This window comes from Myotis myotis, unplaced genomic scaffold, assembly GCF_014108235.1.
Source record: "Myotis myotis isolate mMyoMyo1 unplaced genomic scaffold, mMyoMyo1.p scaffold_m19_p_4, whole genome shotgun sequence".
NCBI lineage: Eukaryota > Metazoa > Chordata > Mammalia > Chiroptera > Vespertilionidae > Myotis > Myotis myotis.
The window spans coordinates 129,098,719-129,115,971 of record NW_023416346.1 but is presented as its reverse complement, the minus strand read 5'-3'; the positions used below and the strand labels follow the sequence as shown (position 1 = coordinate 129,115,971).

Sequence of the window (17,253 nt, the reverse complement as noted above, 5' to 3'; positions counted from 1 at the left end):
GCCCTGTTTTCTGGATTGGCTATTTTAGATCTGACTATCAACAGACGAACAGACATTTTGTGACCTTTTGTGACGCAGACACCCTTGGTGCCATTTGGTCTGGAAATTTTCAAAAACAGTACTATTAGGGCAAGAACCTGGCAGGAAGAGGACCCCGTATATCAGGCAGTCCGGTCTAGAATGGAGGGAAAGAACTGGCCACATCATTGTCAAATTCAAAGCCAAGAAAACACAGGGTCAGCAGGAGTAGGACAGGATGAGAGTAAGTGCCACAGAAGAGCAACCTGCAATTCATAACCAAGCAGTGTTTGCTCTCGGTCTTGTTGACAACGTTTGGCTGCCTGTGGGTGGCCAGGAAGAGCAGGAGGCCGGCAGCCAAGTTCTTTGGGCCTGCGTCCCAGCCAGCGGCGGAGGTGCCGGACCGGGGGCTCAGCCTGAAGATAGCATAGTCATTCCCCAGGAAAGAAAATGAGATACCGCTTCTGGACTTCATTACAATCCTGAAACAAATTAAGCATCTAGCAGTGATGGCGAACCTTTTGAGCTCGGCGTGTCAGCATTTTGAAAAACCCTAACTTAACTCTGGTGCCGTGTCACATATAGAAATTTTTTGATCTTTGCAACCATAGTAAACAAAGACATATTTTTGATATTTATTTTATATATTTAAATGCTATTTAACAAAGAAAAATCAACCAAAAAACTGAGTTCGCGTGTCACCTCTGACACGCGTGTCATAGGTTCGCCATCACTGACTAAGGCCCATAGGAGATGGAACTTACAGGGATCTTGCTGGGTAATACTTGTCGAGAAGGTAAGAAACCCGAGTTCCCATCCTGTAGCAAACCACCTCCTCATTGACAACTGAATTTCAATTGTGTGACAATCAATTTCACTTGAAACAAATAATTATAAATTTCGAAGTATATCAGTGTCACTGGTTAATGTCCCCAAGCCATCATACTTACTAGCTCCTTAGCTCTATATGTATAGTACTGGCATTTTAAAATATATTTTATTGATTTTTTACAGAGAGGAAGGGAGAGGGATAGAGAGTTAGAAACATCGATGAGAGAGAAACATCGATCAGCTGCCTCCTGCACCCCCCCACCCCCCCCCACTGGGGATGTGCCCGCAACCACAGTACATGCCCTTGACCGGAATCAAATCTGGGACCCTTCAGTTTGCAGGCTGACGCTCTATCCGCTGAGCCAAACCGGTCAGGGCAGTATTGGCATTTTTAATACATTTGTACTTGTGGAGTGTGGGGTGTATGTATGGAATAGGACGTGAGTTCATTCATTGAATTTAACACCCAGAACAAAGCCTTCACTTAACTTTTTATTACTCATGGCACAAGACAGAATTTTAACAAACACCACTGAAAATGTCATTGGCAACATGAAAGTTAAGAGTAGCATGTTTTATAAAAAAAAAAATCATTTTTCTATGATACACATTATGAAGTGAAAAAAAATCTCATAAAATACTGAAGCGAATCGCCACCTGCTGGTCAAAAATAGTTTTGCAGTTGAAAAACTTCAAAGGTACTACACAGAATGAAGTACGGAAGGAGCATTTTACAATACACACAAAATTACTGAAGAAAACATTTCCTCAGCCTTTGGTACAATGTAAATACAAAGCTGTAGTCTTTTTCCCAATATTATTTACTTTTAAAGCATTGCATATAATTTGGTTAATACTGATTATGGGGCAAAAGGAAAAACCATGTTCTCTAATTTGAATACTCTAATCACTTTATAGTCGGATTCCAGTTTGTAGTTTTGAAAAGTACATAAAAGTTACACATTATAAATATATATTATATGTGGTCTATATGAAATTGAATTTGACCTAAAATGGGAAGGATGATTTCTTAATTATTCTTTCTTTGTTAGGCACGGCCTTTCTCCTGTTTGATAAACTGAATCCTTTCTAAACAGATTCCAAAAATATATTCCATAACATATCAAATCTAATATTTCCTTAAAATATATTCCATATGAAAAAGCATTCAGTGACTATATTTTTTGTATCTCTCTACTATATAAAAATATGGCTTCTCATACTCTCTTGTACTTTGTTTTGTTAGTGTTTCTCTTAGGCATTGAAGGAAGGACTGTCCCTCTTTAAAAGCTATGGCAAAAGCACAGAAACCCGCTTGTGCATATTCTAGAACATTCTATAGAATCTCCTTGCTTAGTATAAGTGAAGTGATTTAAAAAATGTTCCTTTTGTTTTCTGTGAATATATCATATATGATTATCATACATAATCCATTACAGAATATACAATAGTCAAAACTGAAGACACATAAATACAATGAAGCTATACCAAAGCAAGAGTTTTATCTTAGAGCCAATGTGAGCAGTTTATATATTAGAGACTGCCATCCGTTTATGATTTCGTATTTCCCTAAGGCTGGCTATGCAATAGAATCTTATTATAAATGGTGAGGGTGTTAGTGCTCTCTATCTTTAAGTGAACTGGGTTTCCCTTGTGTTATTTTTTTTGAAGTGTAAAAGAAGAAAAAGTAAGTAAATGTCCAATTGACCAACACCAACTCTTTTCCTTCCGGAGTGGAAGAAGGCTGTTGGGACGTGAGGGCCGAAGCTGGGTGTGGGCTCATACCAGTGTTTCCGGGAGGGCATCGGGGTTGTCTGCGGACAAGAACTCCCAGATCTGGCACCGGTCTCTCTGCCAATCGAGCCAGCTGGGTTCCTCCAGGCCCTTACTGTTCTGATCGCTGGCGGGACCGGAGCAGGCGCTGCTCAGTTTGGGCTGGGCTGCTGGGCTTCCCTCCTCCCAGGGCGATCCTGAAGCTTCTTCTGGCCTCTGGCGCCTCCACAGGGGGGACTCTGCGGGCTGGTGGGCCGCAGCTTGCTTCCCGGGCCCGGGATAAGGAGGCGGAGGCCTGCAGTCGGGCCTCGCCCTCTCCCGAGGTCTCTGGTGCAAAGGCTTGGTGCGGCTCGGCAGCCAGGCCACGTTCAGGTCGCTCTCGGCGAGGTCTTCCATGCTGCTCAGAGTCAAATACTGCTCCGACCTGGGCGTGGCCAGCTCAAACCTGGGCGTGGCCAGCTCCGGCCTGGGCGTGGCCAGCTCCGATATGGGCGTGGCCAGCTCCGGCCTGGGCGTGGCCAGCTCCGGCCTGGGCGTGGCCAGCTCCCACCTCTTGCCGCCGCCCTGGATGTGGGGCGTGCTGCACACGCGGGACACTGGAGGGTGGGCCCGGCACTCCGGGATGGTGGCCGTGGTCTGAGTCCTTCGGATGGCCTGCGGGCCACTGTCCAGTTCTGTGGGGCTCCCCTGCCACCGGGGCCAATGTGAGGACAGGTTCCCTTGAGAAAGGGAGCACGGCCCCTGTCGGAGGGAGCTGCTTTCAAAAATGTCTCCATAGGAACCTGGAAGCCAGAGAGAAGGGCAAGACATGGAATTAGTGTCGAGAATCTCGGTTCAGGTGCCCTGGGACTTCCTTCCCTGCCAGCTCCGAGGATTGAAAAAGCACAGGGCATTCTCAGGTGCCGCTGGGACTCAGTGGTCGGCAAACTCATTAGCCAACAGAGCCAAATAGCAACAGTACAACGATTGAAATGTCTTTTGAGAGCCAAATTTTTTAAACTTAAACTATATAGGTAGGTACATGGTTATTAACTTAATTAGGGTACTCCTACAGCTTAGGAAGAGCCATACTCAAGGGGCCAAAGAGCCGCATGTGGCTCGCGAGCCGCAGTTTGCCGACCACAGCCTGGACGAAGTAAAAGACTTCCTAGTAAAAAAAAAAAAAAAAAAAAGACACTTTTTTGTTGTTGTTGTTAATCCTCACCCCAGGATATTTTTCCAATGATTTTTAGGGAGCGGAAGGGAGAGGAAGAGACAGAGAGAAACATCAATGTGAGAGACACACACTGATTGGTTGCCTCCTGCACCCACCCTGACCAGGGCCGGGGATCTGTAAACGAGGCATGTGCCCTTGACAGGAATCGAACCCTTTGGTCCGCAGGCCGACGCTCTATCCACTGAACCAAACCAGCTAGGGCTACACTTTTTGATTATGGACACAATTGCTGTAGCAGCTCCAAATGTAGATGCCTAGACTCTGACAGGTTAGCTAGCACATGAGATTCAACAGTCCTTGTCGCTAATTGACATTTCAGAAAAGGCCCCCTCAACCTGGCTGGGAACACTTACTTCTCTGCTCCCTTCCTGCTCAGTGCAATTTGCAATCCAGAGGAGACATAAATAATGTTTTCATGTTTCTATCATATCAATAAAAGCTGCAGGAATAAATGAATTGAATCTAAAACACTCATTTGGCCCAGCTGGTGTGGCTCAGTGGTTGGGCACTGACCCAGGAACCAAGAGGTCACGGTTCAATTCACCGTCAGGGCATATCCCTGGGTTGCAGGCTAGATCCCCAGTAGGGGGCATGCAGGAGGTAGCCAATCAATGTTTCTCATCTCATCGATGTTTCTATCTCCCCCCTCCCTCTCCCTTCCTCTTTCTCTAAAAATCAATAAAAAAATATATTTAATAAAAACAGTTTACACACTTAATGCTATAAACTAACATATACTTCATATGGATTAAAGAATTAAGGTAAAAGAATGAAATACTATGAAAGTGAAAGGCATATAGATGACTATCCAATGCTTAGTAAAGATTAATTTTGTAAAAAATTCACAAAAAGAGATACTGATAGACTTAATTATGTGAAACCTAAGAACATTCCAGATATCCAAAGTGAGAAAAAACGCAAGGCATAATATCAGTGGCAAACAATACAGACAAAGGGTTAACATCTTTATTAGAGGAAGAGTTCGTAAGAATCAATTTTTAAAACATTAGCACACATAAATAGCCAATGACATAAATGATAACTCAATGGAGGAAAATTCAGTAAATTAATAGAAAGACCCAAAAATGCTGATGAGAAAGAAATGCAAATGAAAAGAAGACAATGGAATACCCCTCAACCATTATAAGGATGAAATACTGCCATCTGCAATAGCACGGATGGATCCTGAGAGTACCATGTTAAGCGAAATAAGTCCAATGGAAAAGGACAAGAACCACATGATCTCACTCATTTGTGGGATATAAAACAGAAAGCAACAAATAAATAAATGAATGGACACAGACAACAGTATGGTGGTTACCAGAGAGGGTGGGGGTTGAGGGGAGGACGAAGAGAGGAAAGAAGGTGAAATATATGATGACAGAGGGAAACTAAGATTTTGAGTCGTGAACACACAATACAATATGCAGGTGATGTATCCTAGAATTGTACACCTGAGACCTATATAATGTTATTAACCAATGTCACCCCAATACATTTTTTAAAAAAGTAATGCCATTTTGTTTGTTAAGTTGGCAAAAATGCAAAGCCAATGACTTGTCATGCTGATAAGGTTAAAGAGGCACAGACAGGGCGGCCACCTGCAGCTCCCAGAGAACAAACTCACGCGCCCAACAGGGAACATGAAGTGACTGTGTACCTCTTAGATCTGTGATTTGTGATTCACTTTCCTAATCTGAATTTATAACTTTCTTCCCCAAATTTTGTGACCCCAACAATAATTTCAAATGCAAGAATGTACATAAGCCCAGCCAGTGTGTCTCAGGGGTTCAGTGACGATCAATTAAACATGAGGTCACGGTTCAACTCCCGGTCAGGGCACATGCCCGGGTTGCCGGCTCGATCCCCAGTAGGGGGCGTGCAGGAGGCAGCCGTCCATGATTCTCCCTCTGTGATGTTTCTCTCTCTCTCTCCCTTCCTCTCACTCTAAAAATCAATAAAAACTGGGGCAGGAGCAGGCGGGAGAGGTCAATGGAGGAAAAAGACATATGTAAAACTTTCAACAATAAGGAATTTTTTAAAAATTAATAAAAACATTTAAAAAGTGTACATAAAAGGAGTCCTTGACAGCATTAATTTATTGCAAGAACAACAACAAAATGGAAACAACCCCGTTGTCCAGGCATTGGGTGGTTAGGGATGACTATGCACTCTGAAGTACGCAGTGGCCCTTACCAATAAGCATGGAGGACAACCGGGAAATGGAAGTTAAATAATGTAGAGTTGCAGAGACAGAATGATTTTAGCCATGTTTACAAACTCTTGCAAGGGAAATGACATGAAATCTAGTCAGAGATTGACATATTTGGGTGGAAAGGCTAAGGGCAGCTTTATCCTATCCCCCTATTCTCAGCATTTCGCAAATAATTTTTTATATATATTTTATTGATTTTTTACAGAGAGGAAGGGAGAGGGATAGAGAGCTAGAAACATCGATGAGAGAGAAATATCGATCAGCTGCCTCCTGCACACCCCCTACTGGGGATGTGCCCGCAACCCAGGTACATGCCCTTGGCCGGAATCGAACCTGGGACCTTTCAGTCCGCAGGCCGACGCTCTATCCACTGAGCCAAACCGGTTAGGGCTGCAAATAATTTTTGACAAGCATGTACTATGATAACAAGGCAAAGATGAAAGGACATTCATTTTAAAAGCAAATGCGATAAACATTTTGAAAAATAATACTTCACCTGTCATTCCTGGGTCTTTGGATCCACTCTTCAATGTTGAATGCCAAGTTCCCCAGATATTGAAAGGTTCCTCAGACATATCTAGGAAAAAAATGTATTTAAAGGTATGTAATTCACAAGGAAAACTGAGGAGCAAAAATCAATACACCAATCAATGCACATCACTTCTGTGCAAAGTACTGTATTTGAGAGTGTGATGGACACAAAACAGAATATGAGGCAGACCTGCCCTTTTTCAGGCGTATTCCGTTTGGGATTTACAAAAAGGCTCTTTCTATATTAAGGTTGTGGTAGACAGAATAAGGGCCACCCAAAGATGCCTGTGACAGAACCCCAGAACCTGAAAGGATGTTATATTCAAAGGGGACTTTTCAGGCATGATTGTTATGGATCTTGAGATCAGGAGAGGGTCTGCGCTGATCTGGGTGGGCCCAATGTCATCACACGGATCCTTATAAAAGGGAGGCAGGAGAGAAGATGATATGTTGATGGCTTTAAAGATGGAGGAAGGGGCCAGGAGCCAAAGAATGCAGGCCGCCTTTAGAAGCTGGAGGAGGCAAGGCAGCAGATCTTCCCTGGGGTCCCCAGAAGGAATGCAGCGCTGCTGACCTGTTGTAGACTTCTGACATCCAGAACTATAGGGTGTCCCAAAATTCACGCAAGATTTGCAATTCAATTCAATTGCAAATCTTGCGGGAATTTTGGGACACGCTATCTAAGATAAAGTTGTGTGTAGTTTTAAGTCACTAAGTTTGTGGTCATTCGTTACAGCAGCGATAGGAAAGGAATACAATGATGATGAGTGGCAAGAGCTCTAGCCACATTAACAGAGAGATAGAGGAACAGCAGTTATAGTTCCTATATCTAGTATTACCCTCAGGAATACTCCGCTATTGGTGTCAACAGATTCATCCCTGCATGTACTCATTCATACATCCTCTTTGTCTGCCCATAAATATTTACTGATTAAGGCGCTATTTTATGTCTTCTTACCATCGCATAGAGTCCTCACTACAGCCCTGTGATATGATCATAATGATAATTTCTAGAAGCAAATGTCTACTGGGTGCTTCCATGTGTTCTGCAGTTCACATGTATTCTCTCACTGAACCCCAAACTTAAAAGCTGGGGGCAGGAGCAGGCGGGAGCGGTCAATGGGGGAAAAAGACATATGTAAAACTTTCAACAATAATTTATTTATAAAGAATTACCGAATGGTTATCACATGCCAAGTTTTTTGTTAAGGACTTTATATGGATTAGCTAATTAAACTTATGAAGTAACTCTGCTATCTGTCTTAGTATATCTATGTTGATTTCAGAGAGGAAGGGAGAGAGAGAGAGAGAGAGAGAGAGAGAGAGAGAGAGAGAGAAACATCAATGATGAGAGAGAATCATGGATCAACTGCCTCCTGCATGCCCCTTACTGGGGATTGAGCCCGCAACCCGGGCATGTTCCCTGGTTCATAGGTTGAGGCTCAACCACTGAGCCACACCGGCCGGGCTGTCTTAGTTTTCCCAGGAGGAGGAAATGGGACTCTGAAAAACTCTATCACTCACTTAAGGTGTTGCATGTAGAAAGTGGCAGAGCAGGTCATCCAAACCCAGTGCTCTTGTCATTGGATGCCAACACTATGTGCTTCTAGTTCCCTTGGGGTGAAATTATTTCCGGGGAGCAAGCTACAGATGAGACAGGATGTGTCCGAGCAGCCACCCGGACCTCTACCCACCAGATGCCAAGTGTGACCCTGAAAAATGCCTCCTGACATCGTCACATGTCTCCCGGGGGCACCATTGAGAAGCACAGTGTTAGAGTTTGCCAAGACAGTACATGGATGAAAAGAGCTAATGCGGGCCTTAGTCCGCCTGCTAATGAGTCAGAGCCCATGTGGATCTTTGCCTACAGCAGTGATGGCGAACCTTTTGAGCTCGGCGTGTCAGCATTTTGAAAAACCCTAAGTTAACTCTGGTGCCGTGTCACCTATAGAAATGTTTTGATATTTGCAACCACAGTAAAACAAAGATTTATATTTTTGGTATTTATTTTATATATTTCAATGCCATTTAACAAAGAAAAATCAACCAAAAAAATGAGTTCGCGTGTCACCTCTGACACGCGTGTCATAGGTTCGCCATCACTGGCCTACATGCTAAACAACTAAGGCAGTGGTTCTCAACCTTGGCTGCACATTAGAATCACCTGGGAATCTGTTTCAAATCCTGCTTTCCGGGCCTCATCCTCCGGAAATTCTGTTTCTTTGTGATGGGGTGGGGCCACAACATGAGTAACAAAGAAACAGAACTTCCGGAGGATGAGGCCCAGAAATCAGGATTTGAAACAGATTCCCAGGTGATTCCCATGTGCAGCCCAGGCTGAGAACCACTGAGCTAAGGGGCAAAGACACTGGCGCTGGGAGGACAGAATCAAGCTTTCCTGGTGTGAACTTGTCTAAAAGATCAGTTTGAATCTGTGTTTAGAAACCCGAGTATGCCTCGCCTCTCCTGACAGCAAGGTTCTCTTCCGATTGCCCTTTCTGTTGTTGCTTCAGAGAATATTATATATAGGAAACCTGCCACTAATTTAAAAGGGCAAAACTTAGATATCAACTATTACATCAAAGAGGCAGTCGATCCATGATTCTCTCTCATCATTGATGTTTCTCTCTCTCCCTTTCCCTATCTCTTGGAAATCAATAAAATTTTTTTTAAAAAGTAGCCCTACTACGAAAAAAATATGTACCATTATGTATGCATATGAACAAGGACTAGGAAAATAAAGTTTCACATTTGGAAAATAAATTTAATGCCTGATGGAAACATGGGTTACTGCTTTTGTTATTCATTTTCTAAAAAATATATTTTATTGATTTTTTACAGAGAGGAAGGGAGAGAGATAGAGAGTTAGGAACATCGATGAGAGAGAAACATCGATCAGCTGCCTCCTGTTCACCCCCTACTGGGTATGTGCCCGCAACCCAGGTACATGCCCCTGACCGGAATCGAACCCAGGACCCTCCAGTCCACAGGCCAACGCTCTATCCACTGAGCCAAACCGGTTTCTGCTTGTTATTCATTTTTAAAGTTATTTTGACAGGAATATTTGTAAAATAAAATAAAGATGCTATGATTTAAAAACATGCATACAGAATCCTTTCAGAGTGACTCTTTGGGTTAAATGATAAATTTACGATAAAGTAGCAAAAATTTGTACTGTGTCTTCTAATTACCACTTAGCTAGAGGCCCCATGCACAAAATTTGTGCAAGGGGCTTGGCCCTCACAGCCCCGGCTTTGTCTGGAAGGTCGTCCAGCCTAATTAGCATATTATGCTTTTATTATTATAGATGAGTGTCCTGCTAAGTCCCGGCCCCAAGGAATTCCTCTGTGGAGGGAAAGAACAAGCAAACATCCAGTGGCCAAATACATGTGGGAAAAGCTGCAAACCACACGCTCCCTCCCAATGCAGCTATTCAATGGTGACCATTAGTGCTTTTAAGACTTTGAGAAATTGTACAATAGAGACACCATTAACTTGGTTAATCCAGCCATTCCCCAATGTATTTGACCATGAAACCCTTATTTTGCCTAAAAATGTTGATCTCCCTGGAGACTAACATTATGTTCTTTCTGGAACATGATGTCTTGTTATATAGTAGGCTCAGTCTGTTCTCTTTAGAAGAGTAACAGCAATAATTGGATGACATCTTACACTTCGCAAATATGCACCCAAACTCTAGGACACACGGAGTTCCTGGGATGCTGGAAGGAAAAGAGTCAGCTGGGAATATCACTCTCTGGACAGGAGGCTGCTTCCCAGACCCTCCAAGACAGCGGTTCTCAACCTGTGGGTCGCGACCCCTTTGGGGGTTGCCTAAGACCATCGGAAAACACATATATAATCACATATTGTTTTTGTGATTCATCACTATGCTTTCATTATGTTCAATGTGTAACCATGAAAATACATCCTGCATATCAGATAGTTCCATGGCGATTCATAACAGTAGCAACATGACAGTGATGAAGTAGCAACGACAATAATTTTATGGTTGGGGTCACCACAACATGGGGAACTGTATGAAAGGGTCGCGGCCTTAGGAAGGTTGAGAACCACTGCTCCAAGAGATGACTAGGCTCACCACGCCTTCCTCTTCCTGGAGAACATCTTCAGCCATACTCAGTAAAAGCTCTGAGACCTAGCCTGTGTGGCTCAGTGGATAGAGCGTCAGCCTGCGGACTGAAGGTCCCAGGTTCGATTCCGGTCAAGGGCATGTACCTTGGTTGCGGGCACATCCCCAGGAGGGAGTGTGCAGGAGGCAGCTGATGGATGTTTCTCTCTCATCGATGTTTCTAACTCTCTATACCTCTCCCTTCCTCTCTGTAAAAAATCAATATAATATATTTAAAAAATAAATAAAAGCTCCCTGAATTGCAGAAACAGAAACCTAGGAAGGGAGGGAGAGAGGGTCCGCAGGGCCCACGCCACATGCAATCACAGGCCCCGTTACCTTTTCCAAGCCGTGGTCCAGGAGAACTCTCCCTTGACGTCAATGATGGCAGGTGGCCCACCAGCATGTACTGCTCTGGTCCTCTGTACAGCTTCTCCGAGCCCCCCGGGGCCGTGTTCTCTTGCATAGCCAGCAGGGAGCGCTCGGACAGCACGGGGGAGTTGTTGTCATAAGGGGACAGGTCTCCGCTGGAGGCCTTGTTGGAGTCTGTGGATGAGTGCCTGCCTCCCACCGAAAAGGAAACTTCCGACCGCAGCATGTCGTCAGGGCTTCTGGCACAGGGAGACAAAGACAGGCGTGTGAGGATGCTGACAGTCGGCGACAGATTCCCACAATGTGACCGTTACACACATGACAGGAGGAGAATGCATGGACACAGGCTGAAACGAACCAAAGGAGACCTTCAGGGCAGGATTTTACATCCATACGGTGAAAGCGTTTCCATGACATGGCCAGCAGAGGGCAGTACAACTCAACAGATGTTACTGGAGATGGCAAGGGGAAGGCAGGGGGAGGATGAGGGGTGGATCCCTGTCTTGTCCAAGGTGCCTTGCTGAAATGCCTGTTGGACTCGCCGGTTTTCATTTCAAAGTTATAGTCTAAACCAGTGGTTCGCAACCTTCCTAATGCCGCAACCCCTTAATACAGTTCCTCATGTTGTGGTGACCCCCAATTTCATTGTTACAAATTGAACATGATGAAAGCATAGTGATTCATCACAAAAACAATATGTAATTCTAGATGTGTTTTCTGATGGTCTTAGGCGACCCCTGTGAAAGGGTCGTTCCACCCCCAAAGGGGTCGCGACCCACAGGTTGAGAACCGCTGGTCTAAACACTTACGGAAGATTGCTCAACCAATGATGAAAAGGGTGAAAAAAAGATTAAAATATCAGAAGAAACAGAAACCTCTTGTCAAAAAGAAAAGATGATTATGTTTGCGGTAAGATGAACAAAATGTACTCGTTGGAGAATCTTAAAAGGGACCGACATCCTGTTGGAAATATGATTTGAAGAAAGGCTTTCCAAAGACAGAAATGTCTGAAGAGGGAATTGAGTCAGGGGCAAACTCTGGGGAGGGCTGTATATGTGCCAAACGGTCACTACTGGGCATTTATTATAAGGAATGAAAAAGAGCAAAAGGCTGAAATGTCATTATTGCGATCCATCAAGCATATTTATGACTATATGTGTGGGAGCGTGTGCTCACGAACACAGGCAATCAGGAGATTCTGCATATTTGATTAAAATAATAACGAAATAAGGAATTTAGAAATAGGCTGAACTTGACAGAATATATTCAAGGCCTTTAAGACATTTATTCTTTTATTTTTATTTTCTGTTAATCCTCACCCGAGGATATTTTTCCATTGATTTTTAGAGAGAGTGAAAGGGAGGGGGAGAGACACAAAGAGAGAAACATCGACGTGAGAGAAACACATCGATTGGTTGTTTTCTGCAATGCCCCGGCCAGAGCAGGGATGGGTCCTGTATCCGAGGTACGTGCCCTTGACTGGAATCGAACCCAGGACCCTTCAGTCCACGGGCCAACACTCTATCCACTGAGCCAAACTGTCCAGGGCTAAGACATTTGGGATTCACATTTGATAGCTTTAAAATATAGCATTTCACTTGCTAAAAGTACATGTAGCAACCATCAATTATCTTGAATTTAAGACATCCATTTAACTGAATATTTATAATTTTAAATTAATCTTTTATCTTATTAAGGTAATAGCAACAAACTGATTGTGGAGAATATTTTGTCATTATTTTGATATTATAGTGATTCTTTCTGGCCATGGGATACCATTCAGTCAAATGATATTCTAATCACTCAATCATTCCTGACTGTTGATGAAAAAAAGGCCCAGATCTTAGTGTTGTGTTAAGGGCTTATTCTGTTTGTGGTAGCAACTGAAATATGAATTCCCCATAGGGTTCCTGAGGCTATTCAGATTTTACATAATCCAGTATATAAGAGTGTATGTTTCGTGTGTGTGTGTGTGTGTGTGTGTGTGTGTAAAACAAATAACATCTGATGCTCACTATCTATTAAGAAAAACTGGTAGATAACTCTTTTAATTTCCTCAATATCCTGACTTAAAAATAATTCAGATAAAACTATGATTGAGACTTTACATGAGGTTTATTATGGCTTCATAGACAACTTCTCTTCCCCCAGCCAAACACACTTAGTGTAAGTACGTCCATCCTTCCTGTGACAATGATGATAATGAGGATGATGTGACAACAGTGGCATGTATAAAATGGCTGAAAAGATAAATATCTGACTATCATTGGTGTCCATTGCATTTAACTACATCCCAAGTGACTCTACAAGGCACTAGTCCTTTTTACAAATAGATATAAAACATACTAATTAGCATATCCATCACAGTTCATATGCGCATGAATTGTCACAGCAACAAAAATAACAGTGAAAATGTGAAGGGAATGGGAAAAGGAGAATGTCAGGAGCGTGAAAAGAGTGTTTGCAGTCTTACCTGGGAACATCTGTATTCTCTACCTTCCTCAAAATAGTGGCCCTGACAACATCTTGAAGGGAAATGATGACAGATTAAAAATTCCAGAACCTTCTCTCTCCCCCCCCCACCCCCCCACTTCTTCTCTTTACTAGTCCTCGCTTTCTTTGGGTTTAATGTTTCAAAACAAGTCTTTTGTGATCTGAAGGTAAACACATGCCCGAGTAACCCTTTCCTCACCGAATGGTTTTGAGCATGCAACACGGAGGAAGGGTGCTCACAGGGGGGCTGGCTTCTTCTGGGGTTTCCTGCAGGGGTTAGCGTGCAGGAGACAGGCCTCGCAGCATGTGACATGTGTCGCTGGTCACCGAGACAGCCAGGGGCTTGAACACTTTCTTTAAACAATCTTTTTAAAATTTTTTTTATATATTTATCTATCTATCTATCTATCTATTTATTTATTATTTATTTTGTTAATCCTCACCCAATTATATTTTTCCATTGATTTTTAGGGAGAGTGGAAGAGAGAGGGAAAGAGAGAGAGAAACATCCATGTGAGAGAGAGACATCGATTGCTTGTCTCCTGTACATGCTCCGACCAGGGCCTGGGCCAGGGAGGAGCCTGCAACTGAGTTATATGCCCTTGACTGGAATCAAACCTGGGACCCTTTGGTCTACAGGCTGACGCTCTATCCACTGAGCCACACCAGCTATGACCTCTTTAAACAACCATATGGGAAAGAGCCAGACAACAACCGTGTGGATGATTTTCCAGAAACTTTAGGCCTCCTATGAATGAAAGAGAACTAAAAGGTACTTACTACTTCTGCTGGGAAGTGGGGGCGAGGGGGGGGGAACGATTTTTTCTCCATATCTAATCAAAGAGAAAGGAGTCTCCCTAATTCTAGTGGAGGGAATACAAAACGAAACAGCTGGACACGTATGTTATCATGGGATTAGCTCTGGGTGAGGAAACTTGACTATGAAAAGGAGAAAAAGTGAATGTGTTGAACTGGTAGCTACATGGAGCTCAGCTCAGAATTGGGGTTCTATGTTCTTATTAGGGCTAGAAATCATATTACTGGATTAATTTCAGTTGTTTCCTTTGTTTAGTTAACATTTTTTGTAGTCATTAATGAAAATGTCTCCTCTATCAGCCATGGTGTTATATCCATGATCGTGAGTACATAAAGCCTTATTTTAAAGAGAGTTAAGTCGATTCATTAGCCAAAACGAAATAACTATCAGAGCTACAAATACCTTTTTGACCCCTCATATTGGGAGGAAAGCTTTTGAATGGTCATATTTTAGAGCACAGAGAACCTCCTAGTTTTGTCTCATGTCTTGCTCATCTGTCTTATAAAACATACAGAAGAAAATACATTCAACAAAATAACTTGCAGCTTCAGGCAATGGTTATGTGCATAAAGACACTTACCCTATGTAAGAAGTTTCTCTTATGTCTCAGTACTAGAGACATTTGGGTTTCTACCAAACAAGTAGGCTATTGAACCCTATGGAACCATGCATCATATATATATATACTAGGGGCCCAGTGCACGAATTCATGCACCTTGAAAGGAACTGTGGGCTGTGAGACTGTAGTGGGCACAGGGGTGGGTCTCGGCCCCTCCCACTGCGGTCCCCGGTCCCGTCCGCCAGTAGCCCCACTCCCGCCACTGTGGCTCCCACATGCTGATGGTGCCAGCCCTGCTCGCATCTGCTGACGGTGCGGAGCGATTGGGGCTGGCACCGACAGCAGGTGCGAGTGGCGGCTGTTGCCCTGATTGCCTCTCAGGAGCAGGGGGAGGTGAGAAGCCCTGAAAGGTGATTGGGGCCGGCAGCTGCCACTCGCACCCGCTGACAGTGCTGAGCGATAGGGGCTGGCGCCAGGCACTGGCAGCGGGTGTGAGTGGCAGCTCTGGCGTCGGCAGTTGGTGCGAGCAGGGCCAGTGTCAGCAGCAGGTGTGAGTGCCAGGCGGGACTGTGGCGCACGGGAGCAAAGAATTTTCAGTAACCACCAGAGGCTCACCCCAATGACAGCGACCAGAGCCTCGCCTTGGTCTGGCGTCCCTGCTCACCTGCTCCACCATTCCGCCGTGGCCGATGCCTGCCATGTTCTGTGCGTGCCTCCTGGTGGTCAGCACACCTCATAGTGACCGGCTGTTCGGTTGTTCCACCGTTTGGTCTATTTGCATATTAGCCTTTTATTATATAGGATATATATATGCCTAAGCGATTGTTACAACTGGTCGACTGAATGACCAGTCACTATGTGGTCAGTGGTCAACCTTCCACGGTCCCTCCCTCTGGCTGGCTGACCCCAATCGGGACTGGGCAAGATGGTCCCGATTGGCCCCCATTGCCAGCCAGGCTGAGGGCTCCCACCTGTGCATGAATCCATGCACCGGGCCTCTAGTGTAATAATAATGTATCTGACTTTGCAATGAGTGCTAAAAGGCTCTGTGGAATTGGGGCTCCCCTTGAGTTGGTGTCCTGGAGCTTCTGGTTTGTGTCTGTGTGTTTCACACCCCAACTGCATCTTATCTTCTCACTTCACTGTTTTCCTGTCCCCAGTTTCTCAAATTACTTACCACAGTATTGTTCCAGTTTATATATTTTTTTCAAGTCGCACCAATAAATTGTTTTTTGGACGGACATTCAGACAGGGAAGTCATACCCACATTAATTGTTGGGGGGACTGAAAGGGCAGCATGCTTCATGAGAACATTCAGTTTGGTTAAAATAAAACAAGAACAATAATAATAATCGTAACAAAAATAACAGAAACTGCGACACTCTTTCTTCCTCCATTTTCATGGTTATGATTGGATCTTATCAAGCGGGGTGAGAGAGGAGGAGGTGGAGCCACTGTCCCTTTCCTCTGTTTTTGGGCTGACTCTGCAAAGAAACTTGTTGGAAATGCAAGTTCTCAAGCTCCATTCTAGGCCTACTGACAGGACTGGCTATACTATATGGGGCCCAGTGAAAAATGAACAGGCAGGGCCCCAAGTTAAAAAATAATTAAGAATTTCATGATGGTGAGAGCAGATCTTTAAGCCAAACGTGGGCTTCTTCTAAGTGTGGGGTCCTGTGCGACTGTACAGGTTGCCCCCCCACCTCCCTGCCATGAAACCGCCTACCGAAAGGGACTGTCTGGACATGGGGCTAGCAAACTGTATTGCAAAAAGCTCTCCAGGTCATTTTGATGCATGAGAAGTTTGAGAACCTCGGATACCAAACCAACCTTCTCTTCCTCAAGCTATACATGCGACCGCGGGTCAAGGATCTACTATGCCAAATCAGGAGAGACACCACAAATAATGGCCCAAACCTCTGCACTGGCTGGCAGGGGGGGTAAATGGAGTGGTCTTGACCTTGAGGTGATTGGGACCACAGCTGAGTAAAGGAGGGAGAGTGTGCCCAGGCCAGTGAGCTCCGTCAGCAGGATCCAGATCACTGAATGGAGTTTGGTTATTGATCAGAACGTGTTAAGGTGAGAAGGGGACAGGAGAGGCCAGCCTGTCTTTCTCTGCCCTTCTCGTACATTCTCCTAAGTCAAGCCATCAAAGTGACCACAGCTGGGGTCAGTGAGATGGTGGCCATAGTTGCCTAAGAACCCCTAATCCAAGACCTGTCTCTCCACATGAGAGCCCACCAATGAAAACTATTTTATTCACACCTCAGGATTCTCCCTACAACATAGGCAGCTC

The 17,253-nt window shown here is 44.3% G+C and overlaps 1 protein-coding gene across 5 annotated transcripts in view; it reads right to left on the bottom strand.

Moving 5' to 3' along the window:
- Positions 1-1,334: 1,334 nt before the first annotated feature.
- ARHGAP6 (Rho GTPase activating protein 6) overlaps positions 1,335-17,253 on the bottom strand; it is a 502,460-nt gene continuing 486,541 nt past the window's right edge. For all 5 annotated transcript variants that reach the window (XM_036305304.1, XM_036305305.1, XM_036305307.1 and 2 more), the window contains 3 exons: positions 11,056-11,327; positions 6,550-6,630; positions 1,335-3,404 (listed from right to left, as the gene is read on the bottom strand). In XM_036305304.1, the coding sequence (XP_036161197.1) occupies positions 2,629-3,404; positions 6,550-6,630; positions 11,056-11,327 (1,129 nt within the window). In that variant the 3' untranslated portion in view covers positions 1,335-2,628. The remainder of the gene's footprint in view (positions 3,405-6,549; positions 6,631-11,055; positions 11,328-17,253) is intronic.